Genomic DNA, 13946 nt, shown 5'->3' with positions numbered 1-13946 from the left:
GTGCTAACCTGGCTGTACACGTGGGGAAAATGTGGGCTAGCAATGTGTCTAGAGGGCTGGCTTCATGTGCGAGGAACGAGATGAGTGGTTAAGGTTCTCTGACAAGTAGCCACTGTCATGTGCAGTGAGCAACCCTACAGGCATTCTTTTGTGAGAAGGTAGTAGTTAAGCTTCGCTGCAGCTGTCACTGGTAGTTGGTTTCTTCTGTGGTGTTGTTCCCTATGATATTGCTGTCAGAAAATGGCTGAAATAGTTTTATTGCATTAGTATTTCAGTTTAGAATCTTACCTGGTACAGTTTAAACTGCTTTTGCCCATATGCTTAAGATGTGTGTATATTTTATTTTTTGGTACTCGTATCAGGCCTTAAATGTGAAACTCCTGTAATAGTTGATATCTTCAAAGTTTTACATAAAATGTGCAGTTTATATATGTATGTAAAACCTGGAATCTTCTTTTATAGCAAAGACCAACAAATCTGGAGGCAAAGATGATGGTTCTAGTTTTAAAGCAGCATTGCTCTCTGGTCCACCTGGAGTTGGTAAAACTACCACAGCCTCTTTAGTTTGTAAGGTGAGTCTTTGTTAATCATTAGTTTTCAAATTTGAAAATTGGTTCCCAAGACTTTATTTTATGCTGATCCTTTATATGGATGTGTGCAGGTGATTACTGCCTGAACTATCAGGTTCTGCTCCCAGCCTAGCTCTGCCTAGTCAGAACAGACTTAGAGGTGGCCCAGAGGAGGGCCACAAAGATGGTCAGATACTGGAGCACCTCTTCCACAAAGAGAGGCTGAGGGATGTGGACATGTTTAGCCTGGAGGAAGGCTCTATGGAGTCCTCAGTGTGGCCTTGCAGTGCTTAACGGAGGGGATCTCCAGGGATGCTGGAGAAGGGTCTCTTTCAGGGAGTGCGGTGATAGCACTAGAGGTAATAGCTCTAAAGGAGAGATTTGAATTGGATATTAGGGAGAACTTTTTTCTCAGAGGGTGGTGAGGCACTGGAATTCTGGCAAGCTTTTTGAAACTGCCTTTGGCAAACTTTTGGTGTTTTTTTTTTATTTTTTTAAACTAATAGAGATACCTTTCCCTGACTTGACTGTCTCTTTAGGATGAGAGAAACTGGCAGAGCTGGGTGTCCATTTCAAAATCTGAATTCAGAAATTAGTCTTTGCAAACTCAGTGCAACACTGTACTCCACTGTTTCATGGCAGTCAGCTGGGGACTCCGTATGGTAGGAATGCCTTTAAAGCTGAGTAATTAATAGTGATACTGTGGTGAGTTACAGATGATTTTGTTCTTGAGAACAAATCTCTCTCTCAAGAATTCTTAGGAAGATACTGCTAGCTTACAAGGGTCAGGAAAAATTATCAGCTGTCTGGTCTTTTGTACTGGGAAATAAGGCTCACCTTCTCTCTACAATTCAAATGTTAAAAACAACTTCAGCCTTTTCATTCTTTCATCCCTCCCCCCATTTCCAGAGGCTTCAGAGCTTTGTGACAACCCAAGAGTCGATAACCCAGAGCTGTTTTCCCTGGCTGTTGCTGCACCTGGAGCTGAGTGTGCTGACCTGTGTTGATTTCTGCACTGGTGCAGCCTTTCTGCTTCTAGCTTTTCCACCTAGCTCACACACGGCTGCTGTAGGTCTCTCTGCAGAATGCTTAGCTCTGCTTCTCAGACAAGGCTAACAAAACTGGGTTACCCAAGCTACAGGAATAAAGCTGTGTGCAGTACCCTGCTGCAGCTCTATGCATGTGCTGGGGGAGTTTGCTGATAAAGGAGCAGCTGGTTTATGTTCCTTCAGGGACTGCAGACAGACAAGCCCTGCTGTGAAGCGGTGCAGCTGCGGAGGGAGTCATGTATTTTCTAGCTGCTGAATAGTTAAAAGCTTCTCCTTTCCATCAGCTTTCTGTGGGATGTGGCATGTTGCTTTCCTGACTCTGTGCATGAGATTTGGATACGCATCTGGAAGTACTATAGAGTTTAGCCAGCCTTGTCTCATAGTTCTGTTTCTGTCCCTTGGGACAGTTCAGTTTTATCTTTCACAGCAAAATCTTTGCCCTTTTTTTTTTTTTTTTTTTGAAGGGATGGAGGTGGGGTGAGAGGTGGAACAGTTCTCTTTTTGGCATGTCTATTCCATGCTTGATTATAAGTATTTCTGGAGTGTGAGAACATAGAGGATAAAGGGAGAGAGGAATCAAAGCCACAGATTAGATTTGGAAATAATGTTGCAAAAGCTTTCTTCTTGAATTCTGAAAATACTGTTTCAAATTGAGTATGCTGTTGTTCTTCACTAGTCTGTGTAGTCTCACTTTTCTGTGTGGTTTTATGTTTGGACTAGGAACTGGGGTACAGCTACGTGGAGCTGAATGCCAGTGACACTCGAAGTAAGAACAGTCTAAAGGAAGTAGTTGCTGAATCGCTGAACAACACCACCATCAAAGATTTCTGTTCTGGTATGTCTGGTTTGAAGGTGGGCTTGGCTGTAAGCAGTTACAGGAGGGACAGAGCTTCCTTACTGCACAGTCATGTTAGGAATTGGATGTGCTCATCATGTGGAAGTGATCAGGCTCAAATAAGAGTAGCTTGATTTAGTAAGCTGTGCTAATTCATCCTCAACATAGGATTAAATCCTGTTATAAGAGGATAAGCTGTTAATCAGCACAGGCTGCTGAAGGACTCTGCGGTTGTTCTTCTGTTGCCCAGCAGTTAATTTTGGGACGGTGACGTGAGTTGCAGACAGCTCTGTTCTGTGAACATAAACTCCATATCAGCACATTGGCAGAGCTTGGACAAAAGGTTCATCGCTGCTTTAGCTGTCTAGGTTGGGCTTTCATAATGTGTGAAACACTGGGTAAAACTCTGAGCAAGATCCTGTTTTATTCCCTTAGGAATAAAATATTGTATTGCAATCTCATTTGCTTGTCCGTATTCATTTTCAGGCACATCCGCATCAGTTAGTGGGAAACACGTATTGATCATGGATGAAGTGGATGGTATGGCAGGCAATGAAGACAGAGGAGGGATTCAGGTGAAACTTCTACAGTTATTAGCTGATGCCATTGCAGAGTGCCTGCCATATTTCATGCCTCTCTGTTGTCTTCAGCCGTGGGTCACAGTCCCTCCAGATTATGGTTCACTGACCTGTTTTAGTGATGTATCTTTGTGTGAGAATTATGCAGTGATAGAAGTGGAAAAAAGACATTTAGTTTAAAAAAACAAACAAAACAAAACCACCAACCTCTGCAGAACAAATAAACACGCAAACCTTTTAGCTCAGCTGTGTGCACCATAGATGTTTATTCTTGGAGGGTGAATTTATAGCAGGCTCTCTGCAGCTGATGTCCAGCAGTGGAAGGTTTGTAATCCAGCTTAGGACAGTTACCTCCTTCAGTAGACAATGGCCAGTGCAGTACTTTGACAAAGAGCATAGAGACCTTTAGCTCAGATACACGTATTTACCTTGCATGATCTGAAATTGAACTGAATTTCACCTCCGTTAGAACAGCCAAAGATTGCTATGGTAGCTTAAGCTCAATGTGCAGGGCTGAGTTATTTGAGCAGGGAACACTCGATCTTTTTGCTTCTACTTCCTCGTTGCTTGTGGCAGGGAATGGTTGAAGATGGGTGCTCCCTCTGGGCACAGTCTGGGTCAAACTAGTCTTTGGCTAGATGTCAGTACTCTTGGAGCTCAAGAGAATAACATGCAGAAAAAGTAGGAAAAAGGGGCAACATTTTCACTATGGAAATGCAATTAAAGCAAGGAGCTGGTTTATTGATTTCAATCTTAAAAAGATTTGATTTAAGGCAAGGACTAATGCTGCTTGATATGACAATTTAAGCATTCTCATCTTCTGAGGTACTTGATGCAATTGTTACAATGTGTTTAAATTGCAGGAACTGATTGGTTTGATTAGACACACAAAGATCCCCATCATCTGTATGTGTAACGATCGAAACCATCCGAAAATTCGTTCCCTGGTCCACTATTGTTTTGATCTTCGTTTTCAGAGACCTCGTCTGGAACAGATTAAGGTAAAGATGGCTGCATGGCTTGCACTGAATTACCAGCAGCAATCTTATCTCTGTGTGGCACAGAGAATTGGAAAACACTGCTTGAAACTCAGCAGGTCACTTCACTGAGTTACTCTGCTTTCCCAAATGGGGTTGTCTGGCTTTATGGGAGGAAAGACTCAAGTATCTCAAAGCCATTCAGATATAGATGTCCATCTTAAATACATCCAAGGATTTTTTGAAAATGATTTTTTTTTTTTTTATACCAGTGTCAAGGACTGACTTGACTTGTATGTTCAGAAAGAAAACAGTTTAAATTATACTTAAAAAAAAAAACAACAACCCAGCACATTGATGACGTGCTCAGTAAGGGAAGGAATTAATAGGAAATCTCTGTCAGTTTCTCAGAACTGTTTGTGTTACAGGGTGCCGTGATGTCTATTGCATTTAAAGAAGGTTTGAAAATTCCACCCCCTGCTATGAACGAGATAATCCTGGCAGCAAATCAAGACATCAGACAGGTCAGTGCCATTTCAGCATTAGCATGAATTTAGGTATAGAGATTAGGCTTTTTTCTTTTCTTCTGAAGTGTTTTTATGCTACCACGTTGTCACTTGCATTTTCTAGGTTTTGCATAATCTCAATATGTGGTGTGCAAAAGACAAATCACTGACTTACGATGAGGCCAAAACAGGCGCCGGCAGAGCCAAAAAGGATATCAGACTGGTACGTGTGAAATATGGGGCTGACTGGTAGTGTGATATTTCGATACCATTACTGGGTTTGTAAGCATCTTCTGAAGTGAAGCACTGACAGCCTAGATGTGCAAGGCACTGTCAAATGTTTTCAGTACGTGTCAGTCTTGCCACAAGTAATGGGCCAGCAGTTAATCCAGCACTGACTTCCATGTTTTGATGTGCCGTCTTCTGAGGAAGATACATACTTCATCTCTTCTCATTTTGATTGCTGTCTTTAGGAGGAAATTCTTTAATATTAGAACTCAATTCTCAAAACTGGCAAGGCACTATTGAAAAGGCACATTCAAAAGAGCAGTACCAGACACTGAGCGTGTGCTGATGAGTCCAGATACTGCTGTGTACAGTCACTGTAGTAATTCTCTTGACACCGTGCTGAGCGTTAATCGTTTGCCTCGCAACCCACTTCTTGAAATACCTTTACCATTTAGGGCCCTTTCGATGTTGTCCGGAAGGTTTTTGCTGCTGGAGAGGAGGCTTCTCGTATGTCTCTTATAGACAAATCAGATCTCTTCTTCCATGACTATTCCCTAGCACCTCTCTTTGTCCAAGAGAACTATGTGCATGTGAAACCTGCTGCTGCTGGGTGAGTTATTCCATACCCTAAATTCACGTAGAATTTCACAAAGAGTAAAATTTAAATTAAAACATTCCTGTATTTATTTTGCTTTGTATTAAAATCAATTTTTCTTTTCCTCCAGAGGAGATCTGAAGAAACACTTGATGCTCTTGAGTAGAGCTGCTGATAGTATATGTGATGGTGATCTGGTGGACAAACAGATTCGTACCAAGCAGAACTGGAACCTTCTACCAACACAGGTGGGCACTCCACACTCATTTTGTGTGCTTTACCTATGGGGTGCAGTGTGTAAGACTCAAACCTCAAAATGTCAGTGTAATTTGATGACCTATTATAGTCTGTGCTTTATGGAGTATGCTTCTGTGCTGCTAGGAGTAGAGCAGTTTCCTATAAATGACATGGATGACCTCATGCTGTATCATGAAGCAGTCTTCTGAAACACTGAGAAAACTTAAACCTTTATAAACTGTAGAACCATCTGAACTGATGTCAGTACTCATGTATGCCACGAAGCTGCTGGGTTGGGTTTTTTTGTGTGTAAAGGACCATGACTGGCATCAGAGAATGTATTGTACCACAAGTTGGAAGGGACCTCTGAGGTTATATAGCTCCATAATTAAATCTTTTAGCAGCTGTGTTCTTGTGAAGTGTTTGCTCTACTGTGTCCATCTCCTGGAGATGATAGTGCTTGTTGGTGTGAAATGAGCTGTCTGTGTGACTCTAAGCCAGAGAAACTATTTAGAATGAAAACACACTTTTAAAGAGTCATCACTTCTCATATTTTACATCATGGTAACAAATAGGGTGGTACAAGAGATGAAATCTAAAAGGGATAAACAGAAACAAGCAGCTGGGATTGCCTTAAGGTGAACTATGTGTAGTGTGGAGCTCTCTCTATTCACTCAGCTGCTTTCAGTGAAACGAGTGTGGTAGTACAGGTGGGTGTCAGTGAGATGGAATCCATTGTGTTCTGAGTTTTGTGTGTGTCATTCCTTTCAGGCTATTTATTCGAGTGTTCTTCCTGGGGAGCTGATGAGAGGTTACATGTCCCAGTTCCCTGTCTTTCCCAGCTGGCTGGGGAAATTTTCATCTACGGGCAAACACGAACGTATCATCCAAGAACTGGCAATGCACATGAGCCTGAGGTGAGGCAGTACTGATTCTTGGTGTGTATCAACAGAGACATCTTGTTCTGCAGCTCACTACTTGCCAGTAACTCCGTGCTGTCCTTGGTACAATCTTAAATGTGTATTCTAGAAGTATCCTCACAGACAGTTGGTGATGTTTTTATATCGCTATTCTGGACAACAGTCAGAATGAAGACACTTCTTCCTTTCTTAAGTTAGGGCTGTGTTTCCCCAAACATTTGGGTTTTTGAGTGCTGAATACCTTGCATCAGGTTTTCCCTAATCCAAGTGTGACAAAAGATATGTGGTACAACTCAGCTTGTGGTGAGCTCTTAAGGCAGCTGAGCATCCACTTGCTGAGAGACTAACTAGAGGCTGTGTTTAGAAAAGAGCTGTGTTGAGCTCGACAGATTTATTTCTCTCTTTCAATTTGACAAAGAACCCAGGCATGCAAGAGGACAGTAAATATGGAATATTTGCCTCATCTGCGCGATGCACTCATCCAGCCACTGACCGCCTTTGGAGCAGATGGGGTACAGGATGCTATAGCATTCATGGACTCCTACTGCCTGATGAAAGAAGACATTGAAAACATAATGGAAATAAGCATGTGGGGAGGTAAACCCAGCCCTTTTTCAAAGTTGGATCCCAAGGTAAGATTTACTAGTAAAGTTTTCTCACATCTTTTGTAAGGAAGTCTTACAATGATAGTTACGGTATGGATATGCTGCTGAAGGCTGGTGAAGATGCAAATGCATACTCTTGTGAACTTTAATTGAACATGGAAATCCATAGCAGTTCAGCTGTCGAGGCATCCTGTTAAGGGATGCAGCCTCAGTTGTTTTAGGGGTAGGTTGAACATGGGTGTCCAACCCTGTGCCTTGGGTTCCATCCAGTGAAGAGGCATTGTCTTGGCCACATGTAAAACACATAATGTAGGTAACATACGTAAGTAACAATACTTATTTTACTTTAAAAATATTTTTATTAAGACATTTAAGAAAAAAAAGGGGAACAAAACCATAAAACCAGGGGGATATTTGCTCTTTTCTTGTGAAACTAATGCATTCTCAGGGAGTTCTCAGTGTGTCCATCAAATTTTGGATGAAATGTCACCCTTCCTTGCACTCCATCCTTGATGACAGTTGTTCACAAATGACGTAGTGCCAAAAAGCAATGATTGGAGTAAGGCATGATTTCAGAAGTGAGGGATAGTTTTCTCTGGTAAGACTTTCTATAAGAAGTCCAGTAAAGAAATGAGTTAGAGGTGCAATCAGCCATTCAACTCACTGTTCCATTTGTGGATTTGCAGGTACAGTACTTATGTCAACTGAAAATGAGATTGCAAATATACAAATAAACTGTTAAGCTGATGCTCAGTGTTTCCTTCCCTCCTAACAGGTCAAGGCAGCTTTTACACGTGCCTACAACAAAGAGGTGCATCTGACTCCATATTCCCTTCATTCTGTGAAGATGTCTAGACGGCAGTCAGGATCCATGGGGACCTCTGAGCTGAACGAAGAACTGAATGTGGAAGAGATCCAATCTGAGGAGGAGGAGCAAGATACTGTTGAAAGTGATGCGATGATCAAGGTGATTTCTCTTCCTCAGCACTATACTACCAAACTCAACTTTTTTCTTTCTATGTTAACTTTCTGGGATCTGTCACATCACAATCAAAAACCAGAGTAGATTTTAAATGCATCATCTCTAAGTTCTTTACTTTTAGTAGTATTTAAAAAAAAAAGTTTATTTTCATTGTTTTTTTTTTCTGCTAGAATGTTGGAGCACAGTGAGACATCTTTGTACTGCATCAATGAATATAACCCAAGTGTTGGGCATGTCCTTACAGACAGCAGCAGCAAACTTCCCTGCATCTATTGCTAAGCCAGGGAACTGTCACAATGTTGCAGTGTCTGTATTCCATTGCACTTCAAACTGTGATGCTTGAAAGGGAAGGGGAGAGAGGTTCTTCCCCCTGCTCCCTTTTCTTTTTTTTTCCTTTTTAATTCACTGCATTTGATTTACACCTTTTGCCAGGTTACTCCAGGAATTTTAAACTTTCCTTGTACTCTCTTTGTAGCAAAAAAAGGTGAAGCCTTCCAAGCTGCCAAAAAGAGAGAAAAATGAAGAAACAACAAAAAAAGAAGGTAAAAGAAAAGAGAAAACAAGACATTAAAGAGAATAATCTTGCTCTGGAGGTGACTTTGTTTATCTAACTTCTGTCAGGAACATTTAACTGATCTGGTGATACAGAACCCGTGCATTGACAGTGCTCCTCTTATAGAGGTGCTGTAGCTCCTGTTCTCACACGGGGCAGTGCTGTATGTTACAAGCCATAACTACTCTTGTAGAACAGGCACCAGGGAGCGTGAACATGATGCAAATGTGGAGTGCAGTTACCTGGTGTTTATGCAAGTCTTCACAGGGCTGTTTTTATTACAAATCCTCTGTTATTATGTACTGAAATCTTGTAAATAGTAAATCCTAATCTGCACATTTGTACATTATAGCAATTAAGCAGTGTATAGAATTACAATAAAATGTGTTTCACAGGAGGTTTCTATTTTTGCTGAAGGTGCAGCATGTTCTGGCAGAGGTTCTGACTTTCCTGCATCTATCAGGCTTTTTTTTTTTTTTTAATTAACTGATCCCACAGCCATAGAAAAGCAAAGCCCAGAGGGATTTAGTTCCAAAATTTGTAGTGGTTAAATTTTACAGCTGCAATCAAAGCCAGAACAAAATACCTAAAAACTTAAGAACTGTTTAACAGAAACTAAAGCGATAAGAGCTCAGAATTGATGTTGAATATGAGAACAAGGGCAAAGGAAGCAAAACAAACAAACAAACATAAAAAACCAAAAAAACCAAAAGCAGCAAGCAATACCCTCTGTGTACTTAAGGGCAAATGTTAAATCTGCACCTCAACAACCTGAGGGCTTGAGATGCAGCCTTGTAAGTTAAACTCTTGAACAATGAACTGTCCTTGCTGGGAAATGTGGCTATTGCCCTGTCAAATGAGCCCTGCTATCTAATTAAAAAAACCCCAAACTCTGCAACCTCAGCAACTAAACCCCCAAAGCCCCACAAAAAGAGGCTCTCATACATACCTGAACTTAGCTGTCCATGTCATCCTGTTTGAGGTACTGCGTGCAGTCATTTATTTTCTTAAGATGAACGGCGCTGATTGTTTCGGAACACATGGGACACACGTTTTCAGTCTGTAACATGCTGTTTTAAGGGAAGAGGGGCAGCAGGGCAAAGGATGGTTGTAACACGATCAAGCATTTGTGCCTGAGAGTCCTGTAACATGCAGTGTAAGAGATACAGGCTGGAGTGGCAGCTGTTCTGGCTAGTTGGGGAAAAGGTGAGTTGTGTGGGTTTTGGTTTTTTTTTTTTTTTAACATTTGAGAGCTAGCCCCATCAGGAATGCTGCTGCTGGCTGAGTGGGCATGAGGAAAAGGCAGCAGACCATGACCATAGCAGCTGGTGCTAGGCCACAAGGATTTAAATGATGAGTGCTTTGTTAGTCTGCACCCAGTGCTAGGTGCAAATTCCTATTCCAGTGGCTGCTGTTGGGCTGGTTCACTTGAAAGTGATGCCTTAAAAGTATGTTAGACGGAATGAACACTGAAATCTTTCAGTAGAACAAAAAAATCCCAACTTACGTCTTGAATTCTGAATAGAGGGCAGGAAAGTCACAGTGTGGGCAGACAGTCCAGTCATCCCGTACCATGTGTCGACCCTGCACGCAAGAGAAAGCAGTCATTCAAGGTCAGGTGCTCCCCCTGCTACACCTGGCAGTTACTGTGGAAAAAGTCTCAGCACTGGAGTTCTAAAGATGTTAAGGAATGAAAAAAAACCCCATCGTTACAGTGTTACTTTGCTTACTGTGTAAATACTGTGACTAGAAAAGGAGCTCTAAATGATAAACAAGGTTTTCACTATAATACGTATTTATTTTTTTTATCAATTTAAGAATGCAATTATCACTTTAAAAATTATTTTAGTTTAGCAATTCTATATTGCCCATGTAGATACAGGAGTAGAAAGAGGTGACTGTAAAGTTACTGAGAGTTCTGGTGATGCATAAGGTTCAAAAAATGCCAGCAAAGCCATGTGAGTTGAGCCCAGGGGCTCAGCTGTCTGTGAACAGAGCAGGAGAGCTGAAACTGCTTTTTTTTTTTTTTTCTTTTTTTTTTAATTTTGGTTTCCTGTTGACTCTGATGCAGAAAATTCTTATGTATCATGGTCAGCAGCGTGAAGCCCAACAGTGCCTTGAACTGTTCAACAATTTGTGCTCTAATACATCGTGCAGCAATGGTTTGTTTTGACACTATCAAAAGGTATGAGAAAAATGACAGCCCTGATGATGTTATGGTGATGTAAAGGAACCATAACCAAGAGACAGCTTACATACCTGAAGCAGAAATGAACAGACATGTACTAAGCCAATGGAGTAAAGCAGTTTAAGAAACTACTAATATTTTTTGTAAGACTGATCCTTTAGTTTTAATATTAAAAGTAAAGTATGTTAACTCTCTTATTTGCTTCCTGCTTTAGTAAATCTGTACTTATTCTGTAATTCTAGTGTGACAAATCCCTTCGACCTAGCAGAAATGAAATGTTCATGTACAGGAGCTAACCACAGTGTAAGGGTGTTGACATGTCAGAGGTGAGATGCATGGCTCTCACTGGGAAATGTACACTGTCCCTTTTCAACAGACTGTCAAGAACCCAGAAACAAAACCAGTGGGGCTTCTCATTTGCATCAGCAATCGCTAATACTGAAACCAGCACTGGCCCAGTACTTAACATGGGAAGTGCCCCAGAGGTCTGGGTGTCACCGATTTTCCAACAGCTTGGACAGAACTGCCAAGCCTTAGCCTGAATCTAGTAGCACAGTGCAGATGGAAAAAAAAAGCAGCTTTCTGTTCATTCTCACAGTGTAGAAGAGGCACTCACCGTTGCAATGCAGTACGGCAAGTTGTTCTTACAGCTGGGACATAAGAGCTCACACTCTGCGAGCTGGAATGCACAGTAGGGACAGGCTGTTGTTGGCTCCTCTGCCTCGGTTTTGTCCGGGTGCCTAAGCAGTAACATACAAACATGAATAAAAACTCAAGCTCTCTGAACTTGAACTGTGCTTCTGGAGCCTGGCAAATGTTTGGAAGTACAGATGAACACTGCTCACCTGACCATTGCTTCGATTTTCTTTTTGTATTTAAGATCTATTTTATTGCGATTCTCAGGTCGCATCAGCACAGCAGCAAAAGTGAAGGCCGAGTTCTTCAATCCTGCTCTGTGACACTCAATTACTGTTGAAGTCAAAATGGGTACAATGTCTGCAACAAAACGAACCAATAGCAATAATTATGTACTAATATTACCATGTAAAACCTTTGTGCTAATAGGACATCGATGAAGGATGACAGAATTTTTCTGTATCACTCAGCTGCACAAATTGTGCAATTCCTGCAACCACACCCAAGAACCAGGGGTTCACCTCTTCCTTCCTGGTGCCTCTGCAGCACAGCCTGGCACTGGAAGTGTTTCAGTTGTAACCGTTTCTCCCAAATCTGGTCTGTGCTGTTTGAAGTCTGCATTGTAGCCATGTGCTGTGAGAGAACCCTGGCTGTAAAAAGATAAAACACTAACAGGGATTACTACTGGCTGAGAATTAGCAGAGAAGGCAGACTGACCCATGTAACAGCCTGTGTGTGCACAGGTGAGGAGAGGTGCGCTATCAGTACCGCAGCCATCCATGACAGCAGCATCAAGATTTCCCTCTAATGTTCCACGTGCCAAAAAAGCAGCCTTTTCAAAAGAAGGCTACTTCAACTTTGTGATAAAACCTCACAGAACAGCAGCTGATTGGATCCATCCTGAGACTTTATGCATGGCTCAGGCTACTTAGCACTGCAGTTGTGGTGCTCAAGGACACATTAACCTTGGTTGAGGAATCTCTCCTGGAGGTTCTCTACTGAGGAAGCACCCCAGGCACCTTCTAACAATGACCCCTGAGCTGCCCTGCAGAGCACAGCCCACTCATGTATGCTGTCGTCAGTACTCACGTGATGGGAACTTGCTGATGTTGTTGGCTACACGTATAAGCATACGTGCTCCCTTCATGTGGTCGCCACGTTTCACGTGAGTCTGGAATACAACAAACACACCGAGGTGACTTCAGAGAGCAGTTCCTGCTCTTGGTGTTTGTCCTCTGGGGAGCTGCACGCCCCCAGCCTGTTAGTGAAACTGAGCACGCGCGTATCAAGTTCTAAAGGAAGAACCAGAGATAATGGGAGCTGTTCCCCAGAGGTCTCTCTACTCTCCAGACCACAACCAGCAGGCTGCTGCCTGATGGCTGGCAGGCAGGGAGGGGTGCAAAAAGGCCAAAGGCTGAGTGGTTTCCTCCTGACTGGCCACTAGTGTTGGCCACCAGAAATAGCCTGGGCTGCCCTGCCTAATTTCAATTAAAGAAAAGCAGTGATCTGCTTCTGACTAGTAACTACTAGCAGTGCACATATTTTTAAGTATGAGTGCTATATGCATAGGAAGCCATACTTAGGTTTTAAATTATTCAGTATTTTAAAGAGAACAGCCTAACCAAAGAGGCAGAAGCATCAAACAGGTATGGATTCTCCTGAAGCTCACCACTAGCTTGCACTTGGAGTCCATACTAAAACCTCCTTGGCAGTGCAGTTCATGAATACGGAGCACCCATCCGCACACTTCAGTAAACCACAGACTGTGCAACGTGTGTAAAAAGTCAGCTTCTCCATTCCTTACCTTCACTAAAATATAGCTGTGTAGAATCATAAGGTTTGTAGCCATCTCAGAAGGAATTTTAATCTTCTGGGTCTTTAATTCTGCATACATACTGAAAAGAACGTCGTGTGCATTTCGGTAATTTCCTTAAAAACAAACAACACTGAATTGTACTTTTTTTTTTTTTTTTTTGTAACCTAATAAATGTAAGGAAGCCAAACATGAAGCTGCACTGATTCTTAGAGCAAAACTTCTGTGTGACAATTTCTTTGCAAAGTCATAAGCAGTTGTTTGTCTCAGGATCCCAACCAGTATCAGCTAGGGAATTAAATAAGAAAAAAATACACTTGCAGAAGTCATCTAGACAGTAACAAAACATTTATGTGAATAACAACTTTGTATAATAAAGCTTTAAAAATGGAAGATGCTGTATCCAAGAGACACTGTTTCCACAACAAGTAGAGAAAAGGTAATTTTACTTAAGAAAACCGCTTTATCGTTTGCTTTGGCAACTCCTTGCCTCTGCAACCAACCAACCCCAAACCTTTCAGGGAGAGAACTTAAATGTGATCGATTGCACTGCTTCCAGATCACTGATGGGGGATGTGTGGAAACCACAGGAGCTCATTAACTTCTAAACGTAGTTAAATTCAGCATCAAAATGTGTTCAGTGTAGTCAGACTGCTCTTAGCTAGCTGATTCTTC

The 13946-nt window shown here is 41.8% G+C and overlaps 2 protein-coding genes across 4 annotated transcripts in view; one reads left to right on the top strand and one right to left on the bottom strand.

The window, feature by feature from the left end:
* Positions 1 to 11019, top strand: part of RFC1 (replication factor C subunit 1) — a 38491-nt gene extending 27472 nt beyond the window's left edge. For both annotated transcript variants that reach the window (XM_042812903.1, XM_042812902.1), the window contains exons 14-25: positions 463 to 572; positions 2339 to 2453; positions 2940 to 3028; positions 3895 to 4032; positions 4437 to 4532; positions 4639 to 4737; positions 5198 to 5352; positions 5468 to 5585; positions 6346 to 6491; positions 6913 to 7126; positions 7875 to 8066; positions 8557 to 11019. In XM_042812903.1, coding sequence (XP_042668837.1) covers positions 463 to 572; positions 2339 to 2453; positions 2940 to 3028; positions 3895 to 4032; positions 4437 to 4532; positions 4639 to 4737; positions 5198 to 5352; positions 5468 to 5585; positions 6346 to 6491; positions 6913 to 7126; positions 7875 to 8066; positions 8557 to 8652 — 1568 coding nt within the window. In that variant the 3' untranslated portion in view covers positions 8653 to 11019. The remainder of the gene's footprint in view (positions 1 to 462; positions 573 to 2338; positions 2454 to 2939; positions 3029 to 3894; positions 4033 to 4436; positions 4533 to 4638; positions 4738 to 5197; positions 5353 to 5467; positions 5586 to 6345; positions 6492 to 6912; positions 7127 to 7874; positions 8067 to 8556) is intronic.
* WDR19 (WD repeat domain 19) overlaps positions 7447 to 13946 on the bottom strand; it is a 37995-nt gene continuing 31495 nt past the window's right edge. Inside the window, exons 31-37 of one of the 2 annotated variants that reach the window (XM_042812900.1) lie at positions 13263 to 13387; positions 12548 to 12629; positions 11668 to 11818; positions 11439 to 11562; positions 10142 to 10218; positions 9584 to 9704; positions 7447 to 8580 (exon numbers count right to left, since the gene is read on the bottom strand). In XM_042812900.1, coding sequence (XP_042668834.1) covers positions 9590 to 9704; positions 10142 to 10218; positions 11439 to 11562; positions 11668 to 11818; positions 12548 to 12629; positions 13263 to 13387 — 674 coding nt within the window. In that variant the 3' untranslated portion in view covers positions 7447 to 8580; positions 9584 to 9589. The remainder of the gene's footprint in view (positions 8581 to 9583; positions 9705 to 10141; positions 10219 to 11438; positions 11563 to 11667; positions 11819 to 12547; positions 12630 to 13262; positions 13388 to 13946) is intronic. The other variant, XM_042812901.1, reaches the window with a different exon arrangement.

Source organism: Centrocercus urophasianus, unplaced genomic scaffold, assembly GCF_019232065.1.
Source record: "Centrocercus urophasianus isolate 14NV4802_14NV808 unplaced genomic scaffold, USGS_Curo_1.0 seq_13, whole genome shotgun sequence".
NCBI lineage: Eukaryota > Metazoa > Chordata > Aves > Galliformes > Phasianidae > Centrocercus > Centrocercus urophasianus.
The sequence above is the reverse complement of the archived record's forward strand: the minus strand, read 5'-3'. Positions and strand labels throughout refer to the sequence as shown.